Source organism: Myxocyprinus asiaticus, chromosome 46 (genome assembly GCF_019703515.2).
Source record: "Myxocyprinus asiaticus isolate MX2 ecotype Aquarium Trade chromosome 46, UBuf_Myxa_2, whole genome shotgun sequence".
Taxonomy (NCBI): domain Eukaryota; kingdom Metazoa; phylum Chordata; class Actinopteri; order Cypriniformes; family Catostomidae; genus Myxocyprinus; species Myxocyprinus asiaticus.
Genome location: NC_059389.1, coordinates 7044694 through 7063971, shown reverse-complemented (window position 1 = coordinate 7063971; position 19278 = coordinate 7044694). Strand labels below are relative to the sequence as shown.

Sequence of the window (19278 nt, the reverse complement as noted above, 5' to 3'; positions counted from 1 at the left end):
GGGCTCTGTGTCAAAACCTAATGGGCTGCCTAACTGTGTACTGCCTAAATAGGCAGCTGCCTTCTAAGTGGCCATTCACACCAAATGCATTTTATGATGTATGTCAATTGTTTTCTTACAAGGTGCACTAGATGGACCGTTGCGCCATGTCTAGCTGTTTTTTCAGTGTCAGTAAGAGTGCCGTGTGTTTGTATTTGAATCAAAAGAGGAAGCAGGAGCCGGTTTTCACAATCCACGTGAGTCCGAGTTTTATGAACAAAACTATAGAAAATTGCTTTGCAGCTTCACACTCAACCAAAAGACTGCTTTGCAGCATAAAAGATGAGACAGATCTGCTTTTCAGCACAACACTCTACATAAACACTCTTGTAACAGACACGTAGTCTCTGGTTTGTATTTCTCCCTCTCTCTCTGGACTGGGCCGTATTTTATCTCCCCCGACTCTCACTGTGAACACTGAAACAGTAATTAGTCACAGTTCATCTCAGGTCGATGTGCTTACCACTTTCTTTCTTCCCAGATGGGTGCTTGACCACGCCCTCACCTCCACACCATGTTATTTAGATGCAGTGTCAAGTTAAAAAGAAGTTCAAACGTTAAAAACGTGCTTTGAGACACCTGATAAATTTATGCGCTGTGCCAAGGTTTTTTAGTGCAAGGATTCGATGTAAACGACCCCTAAATGCTTGGTCACACATACCTTCGCACTGCGAAATTCCACTGGTAAAATACAGTCATTTCAATGGGAATCCACGTGATTGTGAATTTCATGCGATGGACTTCTGGTAGTGAAGAATTTCCCTTTGCGGACTTCGCATGGAGTTCAAGTTTGGTGAACTTTGACAGGCAAAATTCACAGCGTTGACCAATAGGAAGTTGGTTGGTTTGGCATTGACTTCTTAACTGTGCTTTGTACACAGTTACACTAAATATTACAAATATACAAAGGATATCAATTTAGTGGTGAGTTTCTTTTTAACTTAAGTCTCACAGAGTATAAAGTGCAGCATTAAAAAGAGGCTGCTTGACAATGATATTTTTGCTGGTTTTACACGCTTAACCTCCGCCCACGAAATTTGGTTGTATGTGTGACCGTGCCTTAAAGGATTAGTTCACCTAAAAATGAAAATTCAGCCATTGTTTACTCACCCCTGTGTATTTATAACCATTATGACTTTATTTTTCTTAATGCAAAGGGATTAATTGTAAAAAAATTGTGCTCAGTGATGTCATACACTGGCAGTTTATGGTGACCACCTCTTCAAGCTTCAAAAGGACACAAAAGTATAATTCAGAAGTCTAATAATTCCATAAAACTAATGATTGCTATGAAAATATATGATAAGGTTTGGTGTGAAACAAACCGAAATCAAATTTATTATTGAATAAAAATGTTCACTGAGCGTTATTCTCCTGTGCATGTTCATGAGTCTGCATGCAAGCTTTAGAGCTCTTTGAGAGCATCAGTAGATGCAGGACATTAAAATGCATCTATTCTTTCACTACAAACTCTTCAGACATGTTTGTAAGTTCTGTTCTCTGGTTTGTGTGCAGCTATGTTGTGTTTTCTGTTGTTAATCTTGCTGTTGGTCCTGTTGAAGCAAAACAAAACAAGTTTTTGCTTGAACTCCTTATCTCGCGCATGCTATGTAACTACTGTTGCTCTCGTGCTCTATCAAGAACGTGCACAGGAGAATAACGGTCAGTGAAAATTTTTTCCAAATAATACATTTGATTTTGGTTTGTTTCACACCAATCCTTATTGTATGCCTTCATAACAATCATGAGTCTCATGGAATAATTTATTAGACTTCTGAATTATACTTTTGTGTCCTTTTGAAGCTTGAAGAGGTGGTCACCATTGTATGATATCACTGAGAATACATTTTTTTTCACAATTTCTCCCTTTGTGTTAAGAAAAAGAGAGTTTTGGGGTTATAACAACACAGGAGTGAGTAAACAATGACTGAATTTTCATTTTTGTGTGAACTATCCCTTTAAGGCAACATTCTTACTGAAATGGAACCTCGTAAGTGACTGATTTGGAATGCTCTTCATAGGCAGCAACTGATGGGAGTCGTACAAATTGTGCTCTAAGTTTGGTACTAGCATGTTGCTAAGCTAACACTGCGATACTCTAATAAGCATAAAAATATTTAGGACACACAAATATTGTGTAAAACAGTACATTCTGATTTTTTTTAATCAACATTTTTCAGTATTAATTGAACTGGAAGTATTTTAATAATTGACATTTCTCTTGCTTTGTCCGCCATCTTGAATTTTCCATTGAGCTCGTCGCAATGCAGTCTGGGATTGCCTTTTCTGTGAAGGATTCATGCGATGCTGCCTTAAAATTAAGCCAAAAGCAGGTCTACCCGATACCCTACCTTTTAGAACAGTCTTTGCATTGGGAGCGTGCCTATAATGCCTTAAAAAACTGACTAGGTTTTGGAACAGAGTCTAGAAGTTTATTTCATCATCCAGTAAAAAGAAGGAAAGATCAATAACACAAGAAAGAAGTACTTGATAAAATTTAATAAAAACATTGAGTGAATGGTTGAAATAATTGTTTTAAACACTACCACACCTCACGTGGTGTCCCTGAGGAGTCCAGGCATCCTACAAGGGAAAAACAAAATCAGACAAACACTCTCAAAAACAGTTAAGGCTTAAATCCTGATGAGTCTTGCACAGACAGATGGAAGACGGAGTATTTAGAGCTACACACAAATGCTCACACACAACACACACACACACACACACACACAAACTTGACTGAGTGGCTTCTCACCGCATTTGTCCACACACACTCCAGACTGCTTGCTGAAGAGAATTGTCCCTTCAGGGCAAAAGCAGCCCTCGGTGGACACTATGTTGGTCATACCTGCAGGACTGCAATGCAAAGATTACTTAATTTAATTTAATGTTTTTTTTTTTGTTTTTGTTTTTTTTTTACAGTTTATTACAAATATGTATATTCTCAAAGTGAAATTAAAGGAATATTCCAGATTCATATCAGTGGGATAAGCTTATATTGTATTTAAAGTGTAATATTCCTTTAACATATTATGTAAGATTAATTCCAATAAACATTTGACACAAATCTGGGGTTGGAATTAGCAACTGGGCCAATTTGGATGCTTAGGAGACCTGGCAGGGGTGTGCTAGCGTACTCTTAAACTTTGACAAAATTATCTTTTAGCAGATATACAAATGTACAATTTACAGTAATTATCTTCTTGGAAAATGAACAAAATACTGATGACTCATCTTGCACTACACAGATTTTTGTCCAATCAAATACCACATGCAACTGACTAGCAAGCAGGTTCGTGGCTGTGATGTAAACAAATCCTATTGGCTATTTTAAAATAAATGGATGAGCTCCTTGATATGTCCTACCTGAACTTCTGGTGTCATCGGAACTACTGTAAACCCCCTGTACAATTTACACCACTGAACAAGCACTAAACTGTATCTTTTGTATAATTCTCTAAATTATTTGAAAATGATTTAATGCAGACTAAAAGACATACTCATTGTTGCAGGTTGGTGGTTCAGCTGGACCACAAGGATTGAAGACTTTTTCATCTGGACATTCAATATCTGAAAATGAAAGTGAAATGTAGCACTTGAAAAATGTCTATATCTTATAGGAATATGATTCAGCTTGAAACATGACCCATACTAGAAACAGAGATGTTCAGTCAGGACGTCAATTTGTAGGCTAACGTGAGCTCCCTATCTGTCACTCACTCGCCGTTGTGTCGATATAGTGACACTAGGGGTCACCCTTGGGAGCCCGAGACACCTCTGGTCTTTGATAAAAGGCCAATGAAAATTTGCGAGTGGTATTTGCATATCACTCCCCCGGACATCCGGGTATAAAAGGAGCTGCTATGTAACCACTCATTCAGATTTTCTCTTTGGAGCCGAACGGTCAATGTTTACTGAACTGACTGTTCATTCACCTCTGCTGGATCTGATGGCGCATTTCAGCGGCTTTCCCTCCTCTGCACTGGTGCACTGCAGAGAATGCCCCTGGGCACTACGGCAGAAATAAGAGAGTATATTTTTCTAAAAGAGTATATTTCTCTAAAAGAGCGGCACACGCGGAACATCTTTTTAGAGATGCATCTTTTTAAAGATGCCTTTCCGTTTGTGTGTTATTCCTGGTTGCGGTCATTATCTCTCAACTTCTGATGGTCACGATCGCTGTCTTTCATGTCTGGGCATGACCCACGTGGAGACAGCATTATACTCATTGTGAGAACATGACCGTGACAACATTGCGGTCACGGCTTGCTTTCGTAAGAAAGAAAAGAAAAGCTAGCGCGGCTAGCACTGGGGGCAATTTGGGGATCCCAATGCGACCACCTCCGCCGGGTATCCCCCACGGACCTCCCATTCCCCAGCATGCACATCTGCCCCGATCAGGTTTCTGGATGAGTCCGCAGGCTCGTCTCACGGCGAGTTCGACCTCTTGTTTGGAGCCCACGAAGCTGATGAGCTCTCGAGCACAGCATCAAGACTTTGCCCAGCAGTTCTCGATGGTGAAGCAGCAGACGGAGGCTATCCGGCACATCCTACCCCGGAGCGGTTCAAGATCCCGCACCCCGAATGCTCGTCGCCAAGGGCGTCCCCCTGCGGTGACTGCACCGGCTCCGCCGCAGCCCGCCCCTTCAGCCCGGCCCCGGCGTGGACGCCACCCGTCTCACGGCCAACTTTCAAGAACCCACGAAAGGCTTTGAAGCGCCCCTGAGACAGGCGACCCAGGGACGAAGAAACCCACTGCCTTGGAGCTGGTAAGCAGACCACTCTATCCCCGGTGGAGGGCCAGGAGGAGAATCTTTTGTTGCCTTTTCATTTAATTTCGCCGCATGCCCAAGTGGCTGCGGTACCCAACAGTTCAGCAAAAGAGCGGTTTCCTTGTTCCCTGGGTCACATACCCGCTCTGCACGGCCGTCATCATGACCACCGTCCACCATTTCATCTTTGTAGGTTTGGTGCTCCAGCGGCGGTCTCCCCACCCCTGCGCGCCCAGCTGTGGCACAAATCCGCCCCCGATGTGACAGTCTCCACGGGTCACGAGGACAGGCCTCTTCCTCCCCCATCCCAGGCTGTTCCAGGGGTGGTCACGAGGAGCCAGATAAGTGCTTCGATGTCCCTGAACTCAGCACGGCCACAACATGGCGTGGCACCTCGGGCTCCGCCCCGCCGTGAGGCCCCACCTGCTGTTACGTCCGACGAGATTGTCCCCTTGGTCCCCCTCGCCCAGAGCTTGGATGCGTGGCTTGCGCTTTCCAATCCGTTGCGATGGCTGATCCGGACCACCCGACTCGGCTACGCGATTCACTTCGCCAGGCGTCCGCCCAGGTTCAGCGGCATCCACTTCACCTCGGTGAAGGGCGAGAAAGCTGCTACCTTGCGCGTGGAGATCGCTACCCTCCTAAGGAAGGATGCAATAGACCCTGTCCCTCCGGCCGAGATAAAGAAGGAGTTTTACAGCCCCTACTTCATTTTACCGAAACAAGGCGGTGGGTTGCGGCCAATCTTGGACCTGCGAGTACTGAACTGGGCTTTACACAGACTCCCATTCAAGATGCTGACACAAAAACGCATTCTGGCGAGCGTCCAGCATCAAGATTGGTTCGCGGCGGTAGACCTGAAGGACGCGTACTTCCACGTCTCGATTCTACCGCGACACAGACCCTTCCTGTGGTTTGCATTCGAGGGTCAGGCGTATCAGTACAAGGTCCTCCCTTTTGGCCTGTCCTTGTCCCCTTGCGTCTTCATGAAGGTCACAGAGGCAACCCTTGCCCCGTTAAGAGATGTAGGCAACTATCCTTAACTATCTCGACGATTGGCTAATCCTAGTTCACTCTCAGGATGTGTTGTGTGCACACAGGGACCTGGTGCTCTCGCATCTCAGCTGACTAGGGGTTCTGGCTCTCATTGGGGAACATGGTAAGTTGTGCGTGGATCACGGAGAGTAGCACGAGCCTCCCATGCTGTAAGTCTCCGCGGTGTCATGCATAGCGAGCCACATGATGAGATGCGTGGATTAACTGTCTCAGAAGCAGAGGCATCCGAGACTTGTCCTCCGCCACCCGGATTGACGTTAGTAACCGCGCCACCACGAGGACTTACTAAGTAGTGGAAAGTGGGCATTCCAAATTGGGAGAAAAAAAAGCCTATGATTAGTAAAAATGTAAAGGGTAAGGGATGGGCAAGGAGGAGACAGGAACCGATAGAACAGTCAACGTAAACTTTAATGACATTAACTTAACTTAAAATAACATAATACACATAGGCGCGCACACGCACACACAGCGGCCTCGTGTGTCTCTCTCTCTCTATCTAACTGGTGTCTCTGGCTCCCATTTATCTCTCTCTCCTGCTGATTAGTTGACAGTGTCGGCCGTGCACTCTCATGGTCTGGCCATGCCCTCCTCCTCATCACGAAACAATAAATAAAAATTTGTCTTTGGAAAGAAAGAATGTGTTTTAATGACTTACTGCAGAGTTTAGTGTAGTTTCTCCAGTGTATGCAGATGCCAAACTGAGAGCAAGCCCTTGCATAGCTCTGCAGGCTGGTACACACTACAGTAGGGTTTCTCATATGACAGCTATCATATTGACAGCCTAAAAAGAAATGTTCTGGGGACTTATGGGGATGACACTCTTGGAACAACCTGGGGAAGATGAAAATGAAGAACAGATGATAGACGTATATAGTTTTGTAAGCATTTAACCACAAAAATTATGCTGAACTATTGTAAATACACATCACAGAATCAACTCACTCGCTCTCGAGGAGCTTGCAGTCAGGGTGGGCTTGACATGACTTTTGTTTGAGGACAGGCCCAACAGTTTGTGGAGTGCAAATTTCACTGTTCACACCCTTGGCCAACCAGTAATCAGCCATGGTCACACAGTCGTCCACCAAGATCCCTCCAGGAAGCATACAGTCATCAGCCTTGTTGTTGTTGCATGTTCCTTAGAGAGAATTATTTGGAATAATTTGGATGAATAATGCCTGCACAAACCCCTTCAACAGAACAGGCAAGAATGGTGTAAAAAAAAATGTTACATAAAACCACTGCACTGTGATATTTGTTTCTTTCTTCTTAAGAGAAAGCATTAAAAAACAACCATACTGTTCTGAACTATGTATAAATGTTTATTCCTTGCTTTGCAAAAAGGCTACAAAGTAATTGCTCATATTTTCACTCCAAGTGACTTCTTTGCATCTCGCCCATGTGCAGTGTTGACTGGGTCCTCGATCCTGCCAAATTGTCTAATTTAGAATCTTTCTACTGCTCTTTAAAAAAAAAAAAAAAAAAAAAAAAAAAAAAACCTAGAATGATCTCTTAAACCTTTTAGACAATTCTGAACGCACAATTTGAGCTCACTGTAAACTTACCACACTGCCCTTGTGTGTTGTTTCCAAAATGCTGGAATGGCAGATTGATGCTGAATCCAGTGGCTCCAAATGTTACAGTAACATTCAGCTGTGGAATCTCCAGGATCAAGTCTAGGTCTGAACTTATAACCCTCATACCATTAATGGCAAAAGGCAGCCTTAGCTTAACATTGTTCTTCAAAGCCTTTTAGGAGATGACCACACATTATACACTACATTACTGACTAAACACATATTAATCATATTCAAAAACTTTTTGCAAGCCCAGAACGTCTCACCTCTAGGACTGCACCTCCTATGAAATTGTGATTTTTAAGTGTAATGACTTCATTGTTATAAGACACAATAATGGATCTGGGACAAGATACAAGCTCAATAGGGTCACAGTAGACATTATCGATGTAGATCTTCAAGTGGAATTGAGGTTTGATTTCCTCCATTAATATATAAGTGCAGTTTCCTTGGTAACTGTAGAAGAGTCCATCAAATGTGATGTAATGTGGATCACCCCAGCCTTCACAAAAACCTAAAATTAGGAGAGAATGAGAATATATCCTAAAGAGAGAATGAGAATATATATATATATATATATATATATATATATATATATATATATATATATATATATATATATATATATATATACATATATACGAATAGAAAATTTGGCAGAATTCTATTTCTATTTTTCTATTCTATTCTATTTGAATTTGGCAGAAGCTACAATGCTAGGTATACTAGGTACACATATATCACCATTTGACATTTGAAGGCATGAGGGGCAGAGAGCAGGATTTTATGTAAATTTGGACATTGGCTTGAATGCTCAAGGGGTGGAAATTAAGGAAATACATTATTTAAGGCATGGTGTAAAAACAAGCACATAAGCACAATGCTACATCGTGCACATTTAGCTAAGAAGGATGTCATTAATATAATTGATTTTGGTATCAAATATGGAGGTGGAGGACCAGTTTACTCACAGTCACAGGCATAATACTGGCAGCATGAATGCTTATCATAAACCAGCACAGGGTTCTTTCCATTAGCACATGTGATGTTCTGCAGTGGAGGACATTCATATGGGATAATCTCAATGATATTGTCCTTTATGCACTTCGCCATGGTACAGTTACACAAGAAGAACATCTCGTTTGTCTGGTAATAAGGGAGAAAGTGCTAAATTTAAAGACTAGTTCATGCAAATTTGTGTCATATTCAGTGCTGTTTAAAATAAAAGTGATACGGGCTCGGGACAGTGTGATTGTAAATTAATGGATTTATCATTTTTAGATGAAATACACTTTTAACATGTTACTATACCATTTTTATTTAGTCAAAAAAAAAAAAAAAAAAGTATGTTAAGATGTACATTTTTTCCCCATTGCGGGCAGTTGTAGGGTGGAGTAGGTGTAAGTGTAGGTGTAGGAGTTGTTGATGGTGGACATAGCTCTGTGCTGTTCTGAATTGCACAGATTTCTGAGCAGATCATGGTCAGACAGATCCCAGAGCCAATGTGAACCTTATCAAATATTTTCTCTCCTACAAAAAAAAAAAAAAAAAGGTAAATCAAATGAATATAAATAATAATAAATAAATAAATAAATAAATGACATGAAAAAGAATTGTTGTAGAAACAACCTGTCCTTGCAAATAGATAGAGATATCATTCAAGTGTACTAACCAGGCTTATACTGCATTCCATTAAAAACACAAAAACAAGGTGTATTTGTTGAATGCATAGGTGTAGAGGTAAATTCCGATGTTGATGTGGAAGAGGTTGTCTTGCCAGTTATTGTTGGGTACTCAGTAGTTAAAGTTGTTGGAGTTCTTCCAGTTAGTGTAGATGAAATATGTGGTTTTCTTGTTGTTGTTGTTGTCATTTTAGTCTGTGTAGGTGAAATTGTTGAACTAGTGGGTGGTTTAGTTGTCCTTGCTGATGTGGTAGATTCTACCGCTGTTGTTGATTCAGTAAATTTAGTTGGAGTACTTCCAGTTGGTGTAGATGAAATAGGAGGTTTTCCTGTTGTTGTAGTAATTGCTGTTGGTGTAGGGGAAGGTGTGGAACTTGTGGGTAGTTTGGGTGTTTGTGCTGATGTGGTAGATTCTACAGCTGTTGTTGATTTAGTTATTTTAGTTGTTAGAATTGTTGGAGTACTTCCAGTTGTTGTAGTTGAAATAGGAGGTTTTCCTGTTGTTAATGTTGTTGTAGTAATTTTAGTTGGTGTAGGTGAAGGTGTGGAACTGATGGGTGGTTTGGGTGTTTGTGCTGAGGTGGTGGATTCTACCATTGTTGTTGATTCAGTAAATTTAGTTGGAGTACTTCCAGTTTGTGTAGGTGAAATAGGAGGTTTTCCTGTTGTTGTAGTAATTGCTGTTGGTGTAGGTGAAGGTGTGGAACTGGTGGGTGGTTTGGGTGTTTGTGCTGATGTGGTAGATTCTACAGCTGTTGTTGATTTAGTTATTTTAGTTGTTGGAATTGTTGGAGTACTTCCAGTTGGTGTAGATGAAATAGGAGGTTTTCCTGTTGTTAATGTTGTTGTTGTAAATTTAGTTGGTGTAGGTGAAGGTGTGGAACTGATGGGTGGTTTGGGAGTTTGTGCTGAGGTGGTGGATTCTACCACTGTTGTTGATTCAATAAATTTAGTTGGAGTACTTCCAGTTTGTGTAGGTGAAATAGGAGGTTTTCCTGTTGTTGTAGTAATTGCTGTTGGTGTAGGTGAAGGTGTGGAACTGGTGGGTGGTTTGGGTGTTTGTGCTGATGTGGTAGATTCTACAGCTGTTGTTGATTTAGTTATTTTAGTTGTTGGAATTGTTGGAGTACTTCCAGTTGGTGTAGATGAAATAGGAGGTTTTCCTGTTGTTAATGTTGTTGTTGTAAATTTAGTTGGTGTAGGTGAAGGTGTGGAACTGATGGGTGGTTTGGGAGTTTGTGCTGAGGTGGTGGATTCTACCACTGTTGTTGATTCAATAAATTTAGTTGGAGTACTTCCAGTTTGTGTAGGTGAAATAGGAGGTTTTCCTGTTGTTGTAGTAATTGCTGTTGGTGTAGGTGAAGGTGTGGAACTGGTGGGTGGTTTGGGTGTTTGTGCTGATGTGGTAGATTCTACAGCTGTTGTTGATTTAGTTATTTTAGTTGTTGGAATTGTTGGAGTACTTCCAGTTGGTGTAGATGAAATAGGAGGTTTTCCTGTTGTTAATGTTGTTGTTGTAAATTTAGTTGGTGTAGGTGAAGGTGTGGAACTGATGGGTGGTTTGGGAGTTTGTGCTGAGGTGGTGGATTCTACCACTGTTGTTGATTCAATAAATTTAGTTGGAGTACTTCCAGTTGGTGTAGATGAAATAGGAGGTTTTCCAGTTGTTGCAGTAATTTTAGTTGTTGTAGGTGAAGGCATGGAACCAGTGGGTGTTTTGGTTGTTTGTGCTGAGGTGGTAGATTCTACCACTGTTGTTGATTCAGTCACCTCAAAATGTGTTGTAGTGCCAGGTTTCCAGGTAGTTGTTACTACAATTTGGCTATCTGTTTTATAAGATTTTGTTGTTTCACTTTCAGTAAAAATACTTATTGGAACATTTGTAGCCCTTCCAGTTGTTGTATTGATTGCTGTTGGTGTTGGTGAAGGTGCGGAACTGGTGGGTGATTCGGCTGTTTGTGCTGATTTTGTAGATTCTACCGCTGTTGTTGATTTAGTTATTTTAGTTGTTGGAATTGTTGGAGTACTTCCAGTTGGTGTAGATGAAATAGGAGGTTTTCCTGTTGTTAATGTTGTTGTTGTAAATTTAGTTGGTGTAGGTGAAGATGTGGAACTGATGGGTGGTTTGGGAGTTTGTGCTGAGGTGGTGGATTCTACCACTGTTGTTGATTCAATAAATTTAGTTGGAGTACTTCCAGTTTGTGTAGGTGAAATAGGAGGTTTTCCTGTTGTTGTAGTAATTGCTGTTGGTGTAGGTGAAGGTGTGGAACTGGTGGGTGGTTTGGGTGTTTGTGCTGATGTGGTAGATTCTACCGCTGTTGTTGATTTAGTTATTTTAGTTGTTGGAATTGTTGGAGTACTTCCAGTTGGTGTAGTTGAAATAGGAGGTTTTTCTGTTGTTAATGTTGTTGTTGTAATTTTAGTTGGTGTAGGTGAAGGTGTGGAACTGATGGGTGGTTTGGGAGTTTGTGCTGAGGTGGTGGATTCTACCACTGTTGTTGATTCAATAAATTTAGTTGGAGTACTTCCAGTTTGTGTAGGTGAAATAGGAGGTTTTCCTGTTGTTGTAGTAATTGCTGTTGGTGTAGGTGAAGGTGTGGAACTGGTGGGTGGTTTGGGTGTTTGTGCTGATGTGGTAGATTCTACCGCTGTTGTTGATTTAGTTATTTTAGTTGTTGGAATTGTTGGAGTACTTCCAGTTGGTGTAGTTGAAATAGGAGGTTTTTCTGTTGTTAATGCTGTTGTTGTAATTTTAGTTGGTGTAGGTGAAGGTGTGGAACTGATGGGTGGTTTGGGAGTTTGTGCTGAGGTGGTGGATTCTACCACTGTTGTTGATTCAATAAATTTAGTTGGAGTACTTCCAGTTTGTGTAGGTGAAATAGGAGGTTTTCCTGTTGTTGTAGTAATTGCTGTTGGTGTAGGTGAAGGTGTGGAACTGGTGGGTGGTTTGGGTGTTTGTGCTGATGTGGTAGATTCTACAGCTGTTGTTGATTTAGTTATTTTAGTTGTTGGAATTGTTGGAGTACTTCCAGTTGGTGTAGATGAAATAGGAGGTTTTCCTGTTGTTAATGTTGTTGTTGTAAATTTAGTTGGTGTAGGTGAAGGTGTGGAACTGATGGGTGGTTTGGGAGTTTGTGCTGAGGTGGTGGATTCTACCACTGTTGTTGATTCAATAAATTTAGTTGGAGTACTTCCAGTTTGTGTAGGTGAAATAGGAGGTTTTCCTGTTGTTGTAGTAATTGCTGTTGGTGTAGGTGAAGGTGTGGAACTGGTGGGTGGTTTGGGTGTTTGTGCTGATGTGGTAGATTCTACAGCTGTTGTTGATTTAGTTATTTTAGTTGTTGGAATTGTTGGAGTACTTCCAGTTGGTGTAGATGAAATAGGAGGTTTTCCTGTTGTTAATGTTGTTGTTGTAAATTTAGTTGGTGTAGGTGAAGGTGTGGAACTGATGGGTGGTTTGGGAGTTTGTGCTGAGGTGGTGGATTCTACCACTGTTGTTGATTCAATAAATTTAGTTGGAGTACTTCCAGTTTGTGTAGGTGAAATAGGAGGTTTTCCTGTTGTTGTAGTAATTGCTGTTGGTGTAGGTGAAGGTGTGGAACTGGTGGGTGGTTTGGGTGTTTGTGCTGATGTGGTAGATTCTACAGCTGTTGTTGATTTAGTTATTTTAGTTGTTGGAATTGTTGGAGTACTTCCAGTTGGTGTAGTTGAAATAGGAGGTTTTCCTGTTGTTAATGTTGTTGTTGTAAATTTAGTTGGTGTAGGTGAAGGTGTGGAACTGATGGGTGGTTTGGGAGTTTGTGCTGAGGTGGTGGATTCTACCACTGTTGTTGATTCAATAAATTTAGTTGGAGTACTTCCAGTTTGTGTAGGTGAAATAGGAGGTTTTCCTGTTGTTGTAGTAATTGCTGTTGGTGTAGGTGAAGGTGTGGAACTGGTGGGTGGTTTGGGTGTTTGTGCTGATGTGGTAGATTCTACCGCTGTTGTTGATTTAGTTATTTTAGTTGTTGGAATTGTTGGAGTACTTCCAGTTGGTGTAGTTGAAATAGGAGGTTTTCCTGTTGTTAATGTTGTTGTTGTAAATTTAGTTGGTGTAGGTGAAGGTGTGGAACTGATGGGTGGTTTGGGAGTTTGTGCTGAGGTGGTGGATTCTACCACTGTTGTTGATTCAATAAATTTAGTTGGAGTACTTCCAGTTTGTGTAGGTGAAATAGGAGGTTTTCCTGTTGTTGTAGTAATTGCTGTTGGTGTAGGTGAAGGTGTGGAACTGGTGGGTGGTTTGGGTGTTTGTGCTGATGTGGTAGATTCTACCGCTGTTGTTGATTTAGTTATTTTAGTTGTTGGAATTGTTGGAGTACTTCCAGTTGGTGTAGATGAAATAGGAGGTTTTCCTGTTGTTAATGTTGTTGTTGTAAATTTAGTTGGTGTAGGTGAAGGTGTGGAACTGATGGGTGGTTTGGGAGTTTGTGCTGAGGTGGTGGATTCTACCACTGTTGTTGATTCAATAAATTTAGTTGGAGTACTTCCAGTTTGTGTAGGTGAAATAGGAGGTTTTCCTGTTGTTGTAGTAATTGCTGTTGGTGTAGGTGAAGGTGTGGAACTGGTGGGTGGTTTGGGTGTTTGTGCTGATGTGGTAGATTCTACCGCTGTTGTTGATTTAGTTATTTTAGTTGTTGGAATTGTTGGAGTACTTCCAGTTGGTGTAGTTGAAATAGGAGGTTTTCCTGTTGTTAATGTTGTTGTTGTAATTTTAGTTGGTGTAGGTGAAGGTGTGGAACTGATGGGTGGTTTGGGAGTTTGTGCTGAGGTGGTGGATTCTACCACTGTTGTTGATTCAATAAATTTAGTTGGAGTACTTCCAGTTTGTGTAGGTGAAATAGGAGGTTTTCCTGTTGTTGTAGTAATTGCTGTTGGTGTAGGTGAAGGTGTGGAACTGGTGGGTGGTTTGGGTGTTTGTGCTGATGTGGTAGATTCTACAGCTGTTGTTGATTTAGTTATTTTAGTTGTTGGAATTGTTGGAGTACTTCCAGTTGGTGTAGTTGAAATAGGAGGTTTTCCTGTTGTTAATGTTGTTGTTGTAAATTTAGTTGGTGTAGGTGAAGGTGTGGAACTGATGGGTGGTTTGGGAGTTTGTGCTGAGGTGGTGGATTCTACCACTGTTGTTGATTCAATAAATTTAGTTGGAGTACTTCCAGTTTGTGTAGGTGAAATAGGAGGTTTTCCTGTTGTTGTAGTAATTGCTGTTGGTGTAGGTGAAGGTGTGGAACTGGTGGGTGGTTTGGGTGTTTGTGCTGATGTGGTAGATTCTACCGCTGTTGTTGATTTAGTTATTTTAGTTGTTGGAATTGTTGGAGTACTTCCAGTTGGTGTAGTTGAAATAGGAGGTTTTCCTGTTGTTAATGTTGTTGTTGTAATTTTAGTTGGTGTAGGTGAAGGTGTGGAACTGATGGGTGGTTTGGGAGTTTGTGCTGAGGTGGTGGATTCTACCACTGTTGTTGATTCAATAAATTTAGTTGGAGTACTTCCAGTTTGTGTAGGTGAAATAGGAGGTTTTCCTGTTGTTGTAGTAATTGTTGTTGGTGTAGGTGAAGGTGTGGAACTGGTGGGTGGTTTGGGTGTTTGTGCTGATGTGGTGGATTCTACCGCTGTTGTTGATTTAGTTATTTTAGTTGTTGGAATTGTTGGAGTACTTCCAGTTGGTGTAGATGAAATAGGAGGTTTTCCTGTTGTTAATGTTGTTGTTGTAAATTTAGTTGGTGTAGGTGAAGGTGTGGAACTGATGGGTGGTTTGGGAGTTTGTGCTGAGGTGGTGGATTCTACCACTGTTGTTGATTCAATAAATTTAGTTGGAGTACTTCCAGTTTGTGTAGGTGAAATAGGAGGTTTTCCTGTTGTTGTAGTAATTGCTGTTGGTGTAGGTGAAGGTGTGGAACTGGTGGGTGGTTTGGGTGTTTGTGCTGATGTGGTAGATTCTACAGCTGTTGTTGATTTAGTTATTTTAGTTGTTGGAATTGTTGGAGTACTTCCAGTTGGTGTAGTTGAAATAGGAGGTTTTCCTGTTGTTAATGTTGTTGTTGTAAATTTAGTTGGTGTAGGTGAAGGTGTGGAACTGATGGGTGGTTTGGGAGTTTGTGCTGAGGTGGTGGATTCTACCACTGTTGTTGATTCAATAAATTTAGTTGGAGTACTTCCAGTTTGTGTAGGTGAAATAGGAGGTTTTCCTGTTGTTGTAGTAATTGCTGTCGGTGTAGGTGAAGGTGTGGAACTGGTGGGTGGTTTGGGTGTTTGTGCTGATGTGGTGGATTCTACCGCTGTTGTTGATTTAGTTATTTTAGTTGTTGGAATTGTTGGAGTACTTCCAGTTGGTGTAGTTGAAATAGGAGGTTTTCCTGTTGTTAATGTTGTTGTTGTAATTTTAGTTGGTGTAGGTGAAGGTGTGGAACTGATGGGTGGTTTGGGTGTTTGTGCTGAGGTGGTGGATTCTACCACTGTTGTTGATTCAGTAAATTTAGTTGGAGTACTTCCAGTTGGTGTAGTTGAAATAGGAGGTTTTCCTGTTGTTAATGTTGTTGTAATTTTAGTTGCTGTAGGTGAAGGCGTGGAACCAGTGGGTGGTTTGGGTGTTTGTGCTGAGGTGGTAGATTCTACCACTGTTGTTGATTCAGTCACCTCAAAATGTGTTGTAGTGCCAGGTTTCCAGGTAGTTGTTACTACAATTTGGCTATCTGTTTTATAAGATTTTGTTGTTTCACTTTCAGTAAAAATACTTATTGGAACATTTGTAGTCCTTCCAGTAGTTGTATTGATTGCTGTTGGGGTAGGTGAAGATGCAGAACTGGTGGGTGGTTCGGGTGTTTGTGCTGATTTTGTAGATTCTACTGCTGTTGTTGATTTAGATATTTTAGTTGTTGGAATTGTTGGAGTACTTCCAGTTGGTGTAGTTGAAATAGGAGGTTTTCCTGTTGTTAATGTTGTTGCTGTAATTTTAGTTGCTGTAGTTGAAGGTGTGGAACTGGTAGGTGGTTTGGGTGTTCGTGTTGATTTTGTAGATTCTGTCACTGTTGTTGATTCAGTAAATTTAGTTGTTGGAATTGTTGGAGTACTGCCAGTTTGTGTAGATGTAAAAGGAGGTTTTCCAGTTGTTGCAGTAATTTTAGTTGTTGTAGTTGAAGGCGTGGTACTGGTGGGTGTTTGTGCTGAGGTGGTGGCTTCTACCACTGTTGTTGATTCAGTAAATTTAGTTGAAGTACTTCCTGATGGTGTAGAACAAGGAAAACAGCAGAGAACCCGTATTTTATAGTCAAAACATTTATAGGGACGGTTAACCTGTTTTCTATTCTCACATACCAAGCCATATGAAATATTGCAGTGGGCAACTTGTTTTGTTTTATTGATAAAATCTTCAAAGCTCATGTCAGGGTTGCCCACAGCCCTACAGTCAATATCTTCTGGATGTTTACAGATCTCTTTCCCATTTCTTGTTATCTGTTCATATGTCTCAATGTCATTCCCTCCTCCTGTAGCAGGATTATACACATTAAACCATTCAGACCAGTGACATATAACACATGGTGACGTAGTCTCAGAAACCGCTGATGAAGTTGTTGGACTACCACTAATTAGTGTAGTTAAAGATGTGGAACTGATGGGTGGTTTGGGTGTTTGTGTAGTAGATTCTACCACTGTTGTTGATTCAGTAAATTTAGTTGTTGGCGACATAGTAAATTCTGTTAAAGCTGTTGTTGTTTCAAATTTTGTTGTGGTAATGACTGGGGTTTTTGTTGTAGTTTTAACTGTAGTTGTGTATTGAGTTGATACTGTATAATTGGATGGTGTCTGTGGAGTTGAGGTTAAGCAGGGTTGCTGAGTTTTTATTACAGTGTTGTTTATGCAGATTGCATAGTAACACATTCCCATGTCATCTGTAAAATTGTAAATGATGTAATTTTGACCATATTCTGTTCCATTGTAGAAACAGCACCCTATTAGACACAAAACAACATAAACTTTAGTTAATCAAGTCCCTTAAAATATATAGGGAAAAGATTATTTACATCTTTTAAATTGTTGTAAAAACAAATCCTGTTTTTTCTTTTTTGGTTACCGGGTCTTTGAGAACAGTGTTGTTTGACATTTTCATCACAGATGCTGTCAAAGGAATGTTTTTTTATATATATTATTATATCATCTGAATAATAATAGTTCTTTTTCAGTTATTTACGGGGGGTGGGATAACCACCCACAGATTTAGTACTATGTCAGGGATACATACCATTTATGACAGGGCTTGTCAGCTGGTATCTCCTCTCCAGGACTGTACTGGACTCCACCAACATTGCATGTAAGATTACATGCCTCCACACAGATATGATTTCTCTCATCAAAAATAGGCTTGTCCTTTGGACATTGTGGATAGCATCCTGCACAAACATTGCACATATAATTTGTATGTTACTACATTTTTCTAAGTGGTCCTAAAACTATTAACCCAAACTTGACAACCATGCAAAAACAGGCCCAGAAACAAAATATCTACATCCTCTAAGTATACTCAATATTTGATCATGTAAACCAGTCTGTACTGGATGATAACTCACCCTCCAGGTAAGGTAAAGTGTTATAGCAGATACCCTCAGGGTTGAGACAGGTTTTGTAGCAAGGTGTATGACAAGGTTTATAATGCCATGTGCATTCACCTGGACCATTGTAGTAGTCACAGTACACAGCTGATGTGGAAAAACTGACATAAGTATGAACATGTACATGCAAAATAAACAAGATGACATCACAGAATTCACCATATCACATTACAAGGGATTACAGGAAGATTGACAGCTGTGCACTGGAATAGAAGATGCTTACGACAGGTCATAGGTGTTCTCCAGTCCACACATACCCCTCCCTCATTGCATGCTTGAGCATAAGCTGCCACAGCTGTGCAGAAGCACTCACAATCTCCACCTGAGTCACATGCACATGTGTCCTTCACACAGTTCTCGTAGAATGGGTTTGGATCCACCTGTGTGAACATGCATTTCCATTCTTAAAAATATAATGGGGCACTTTTGTATATTACATTATACAGGGTTTTAACTTCAGTTATAGAATCAAAAGGCCTTCCAACTGTACCCTGTTGTGGCAGTCTTTGAAAGTATCTCCCTTTATGATGCTACATTGTATTTTCGCCCATGTAACTCGATTTGGGGTCTCAAGGCATGGGTCAAAGTCTGGTTCTGCATCAGGGCAAGTGCTGAACAATTTCCAGCTGTCCACGAACTCCATTTTATTTGTGGTTTGCAACTTGCCTTGAGTAGTAAAGTCATCTTTTCCATTTCCATTGAAATCTCCACAAAGGCCACAAACCTCTCCCTGTGAAAACACAAGGCATATTAGTTCAAGCAAATGAAAAATTCAGAATCCCCAAATGAAATGCTTTCTCTGTTATAATAACTGTAAACTATACATGACCTTGTTGGATAACAAGTAGGATAACGTCCTGGTTACTTGCGTAACCTCTGTTCCCTGATAGAGGGAACAAGATGTTGTGTCGATGTAGTGACACTAGGGGTCACTCTTGGGAGCCCAAGACACCTCTGGTCTTTGCTAAAAGGCCAATGAAAATTGGCGAGTGGTATTTGCATACCACTCCCCCAGACATACGGGTATAAAAGGAGCTGGTATGCAACCACTCATTCAGGTTTTGTGCTGAGGAGCCGAGACAAGGTCCTGGCCATTTCAGCAGGTAGTTCAGCATTATGGCAGGAGGGACACAACGTCTCGTTCCCTCCATCAGGGAACGGAGTTTACACAATAACCAGGAAGTTCCCTATGCTGTCACTCACTCGACGTTGTGTCGATGTAGTGACACTAGGGGTCCCTATATGAAACGCCGCAACTGTGTTACATGAACTGGCAGTGTGTGACGGGCAGACCACTGTGTGCCTCGTAGCCAGCGCACCAGTCCGACACGTAACCTCACCCAACGCTGTTATGAGTGTTGAACGGCCCTTCAGGGACAAGTCGACTGTCCAAAAGATAGAGACAGGCTAGCCAAGTCGTGGCCTCTTATCCTATTTTTTTTTCCTCTCCCCCCCAAAAAAAGGAATTAACTGACTGGGGCTACCAGGTCTATGTCGGGGGGGGTATCCCTCCCAA

The 19278-nt window shown here is 41.2% G+C and overlaps 1 protein-coding gene across 1 annotated transcript in view; it reads right to left on the bottom strand.

Moving 5' to 3' along the window:
• LOC127435678 (mucin-2-like) overlaps positions 1-19278 on the bottom strand; it is a 57272-nt gene that overhangs the window by 12069 nt on the left and 25925 nt on the right. Inside the window, exons 23-37 of the mRNA XM_051689315.1 lie at positions 18253-18492; positions 17986-18142; positions 17721-17849; positions 17396-17543; positions 17228-17271; positions 9114-17105; positions 8802-8971; positions 8413-8587; positions 7708-7955; positions 7430-7613; positions 6810-7002; positions 6523-6698; positions 3540-3609; positions 2795-2895; positions 2591-2622 (exon numbers count right to left, since the gene is read on the bottom strand). Of these exons, the coding sequence (XP_051545275.1) occupies positions 2591-2622; positions 2795-2895; positions 3540-3609; positions 6523-6698; positions 6810-7002; positions 7430-7613; positions 7708-7955; positions 8413-8587; positions 8802-8971; positions 9114-17105; positions 17228-17271; positions 17396-17543; positions 17721-17849; positions 17986-18142; positions 18253-18492 (10059 nt within the window). The remainder of the gene's footprint in view (positions 1-2590; positions 2623-2794; positions 2896-3539; positions 3610-6522; positions 6699-6809; positions 7003-7429; positions 7614-7707; positions 7956-8412; positions 8588-8801; positions 8972-9113; positions 17106-17227; positions 17272-17395; positions 17544-17720; positions 17850-17985; positions 18143-18252; positions 18493-19278) is intronic.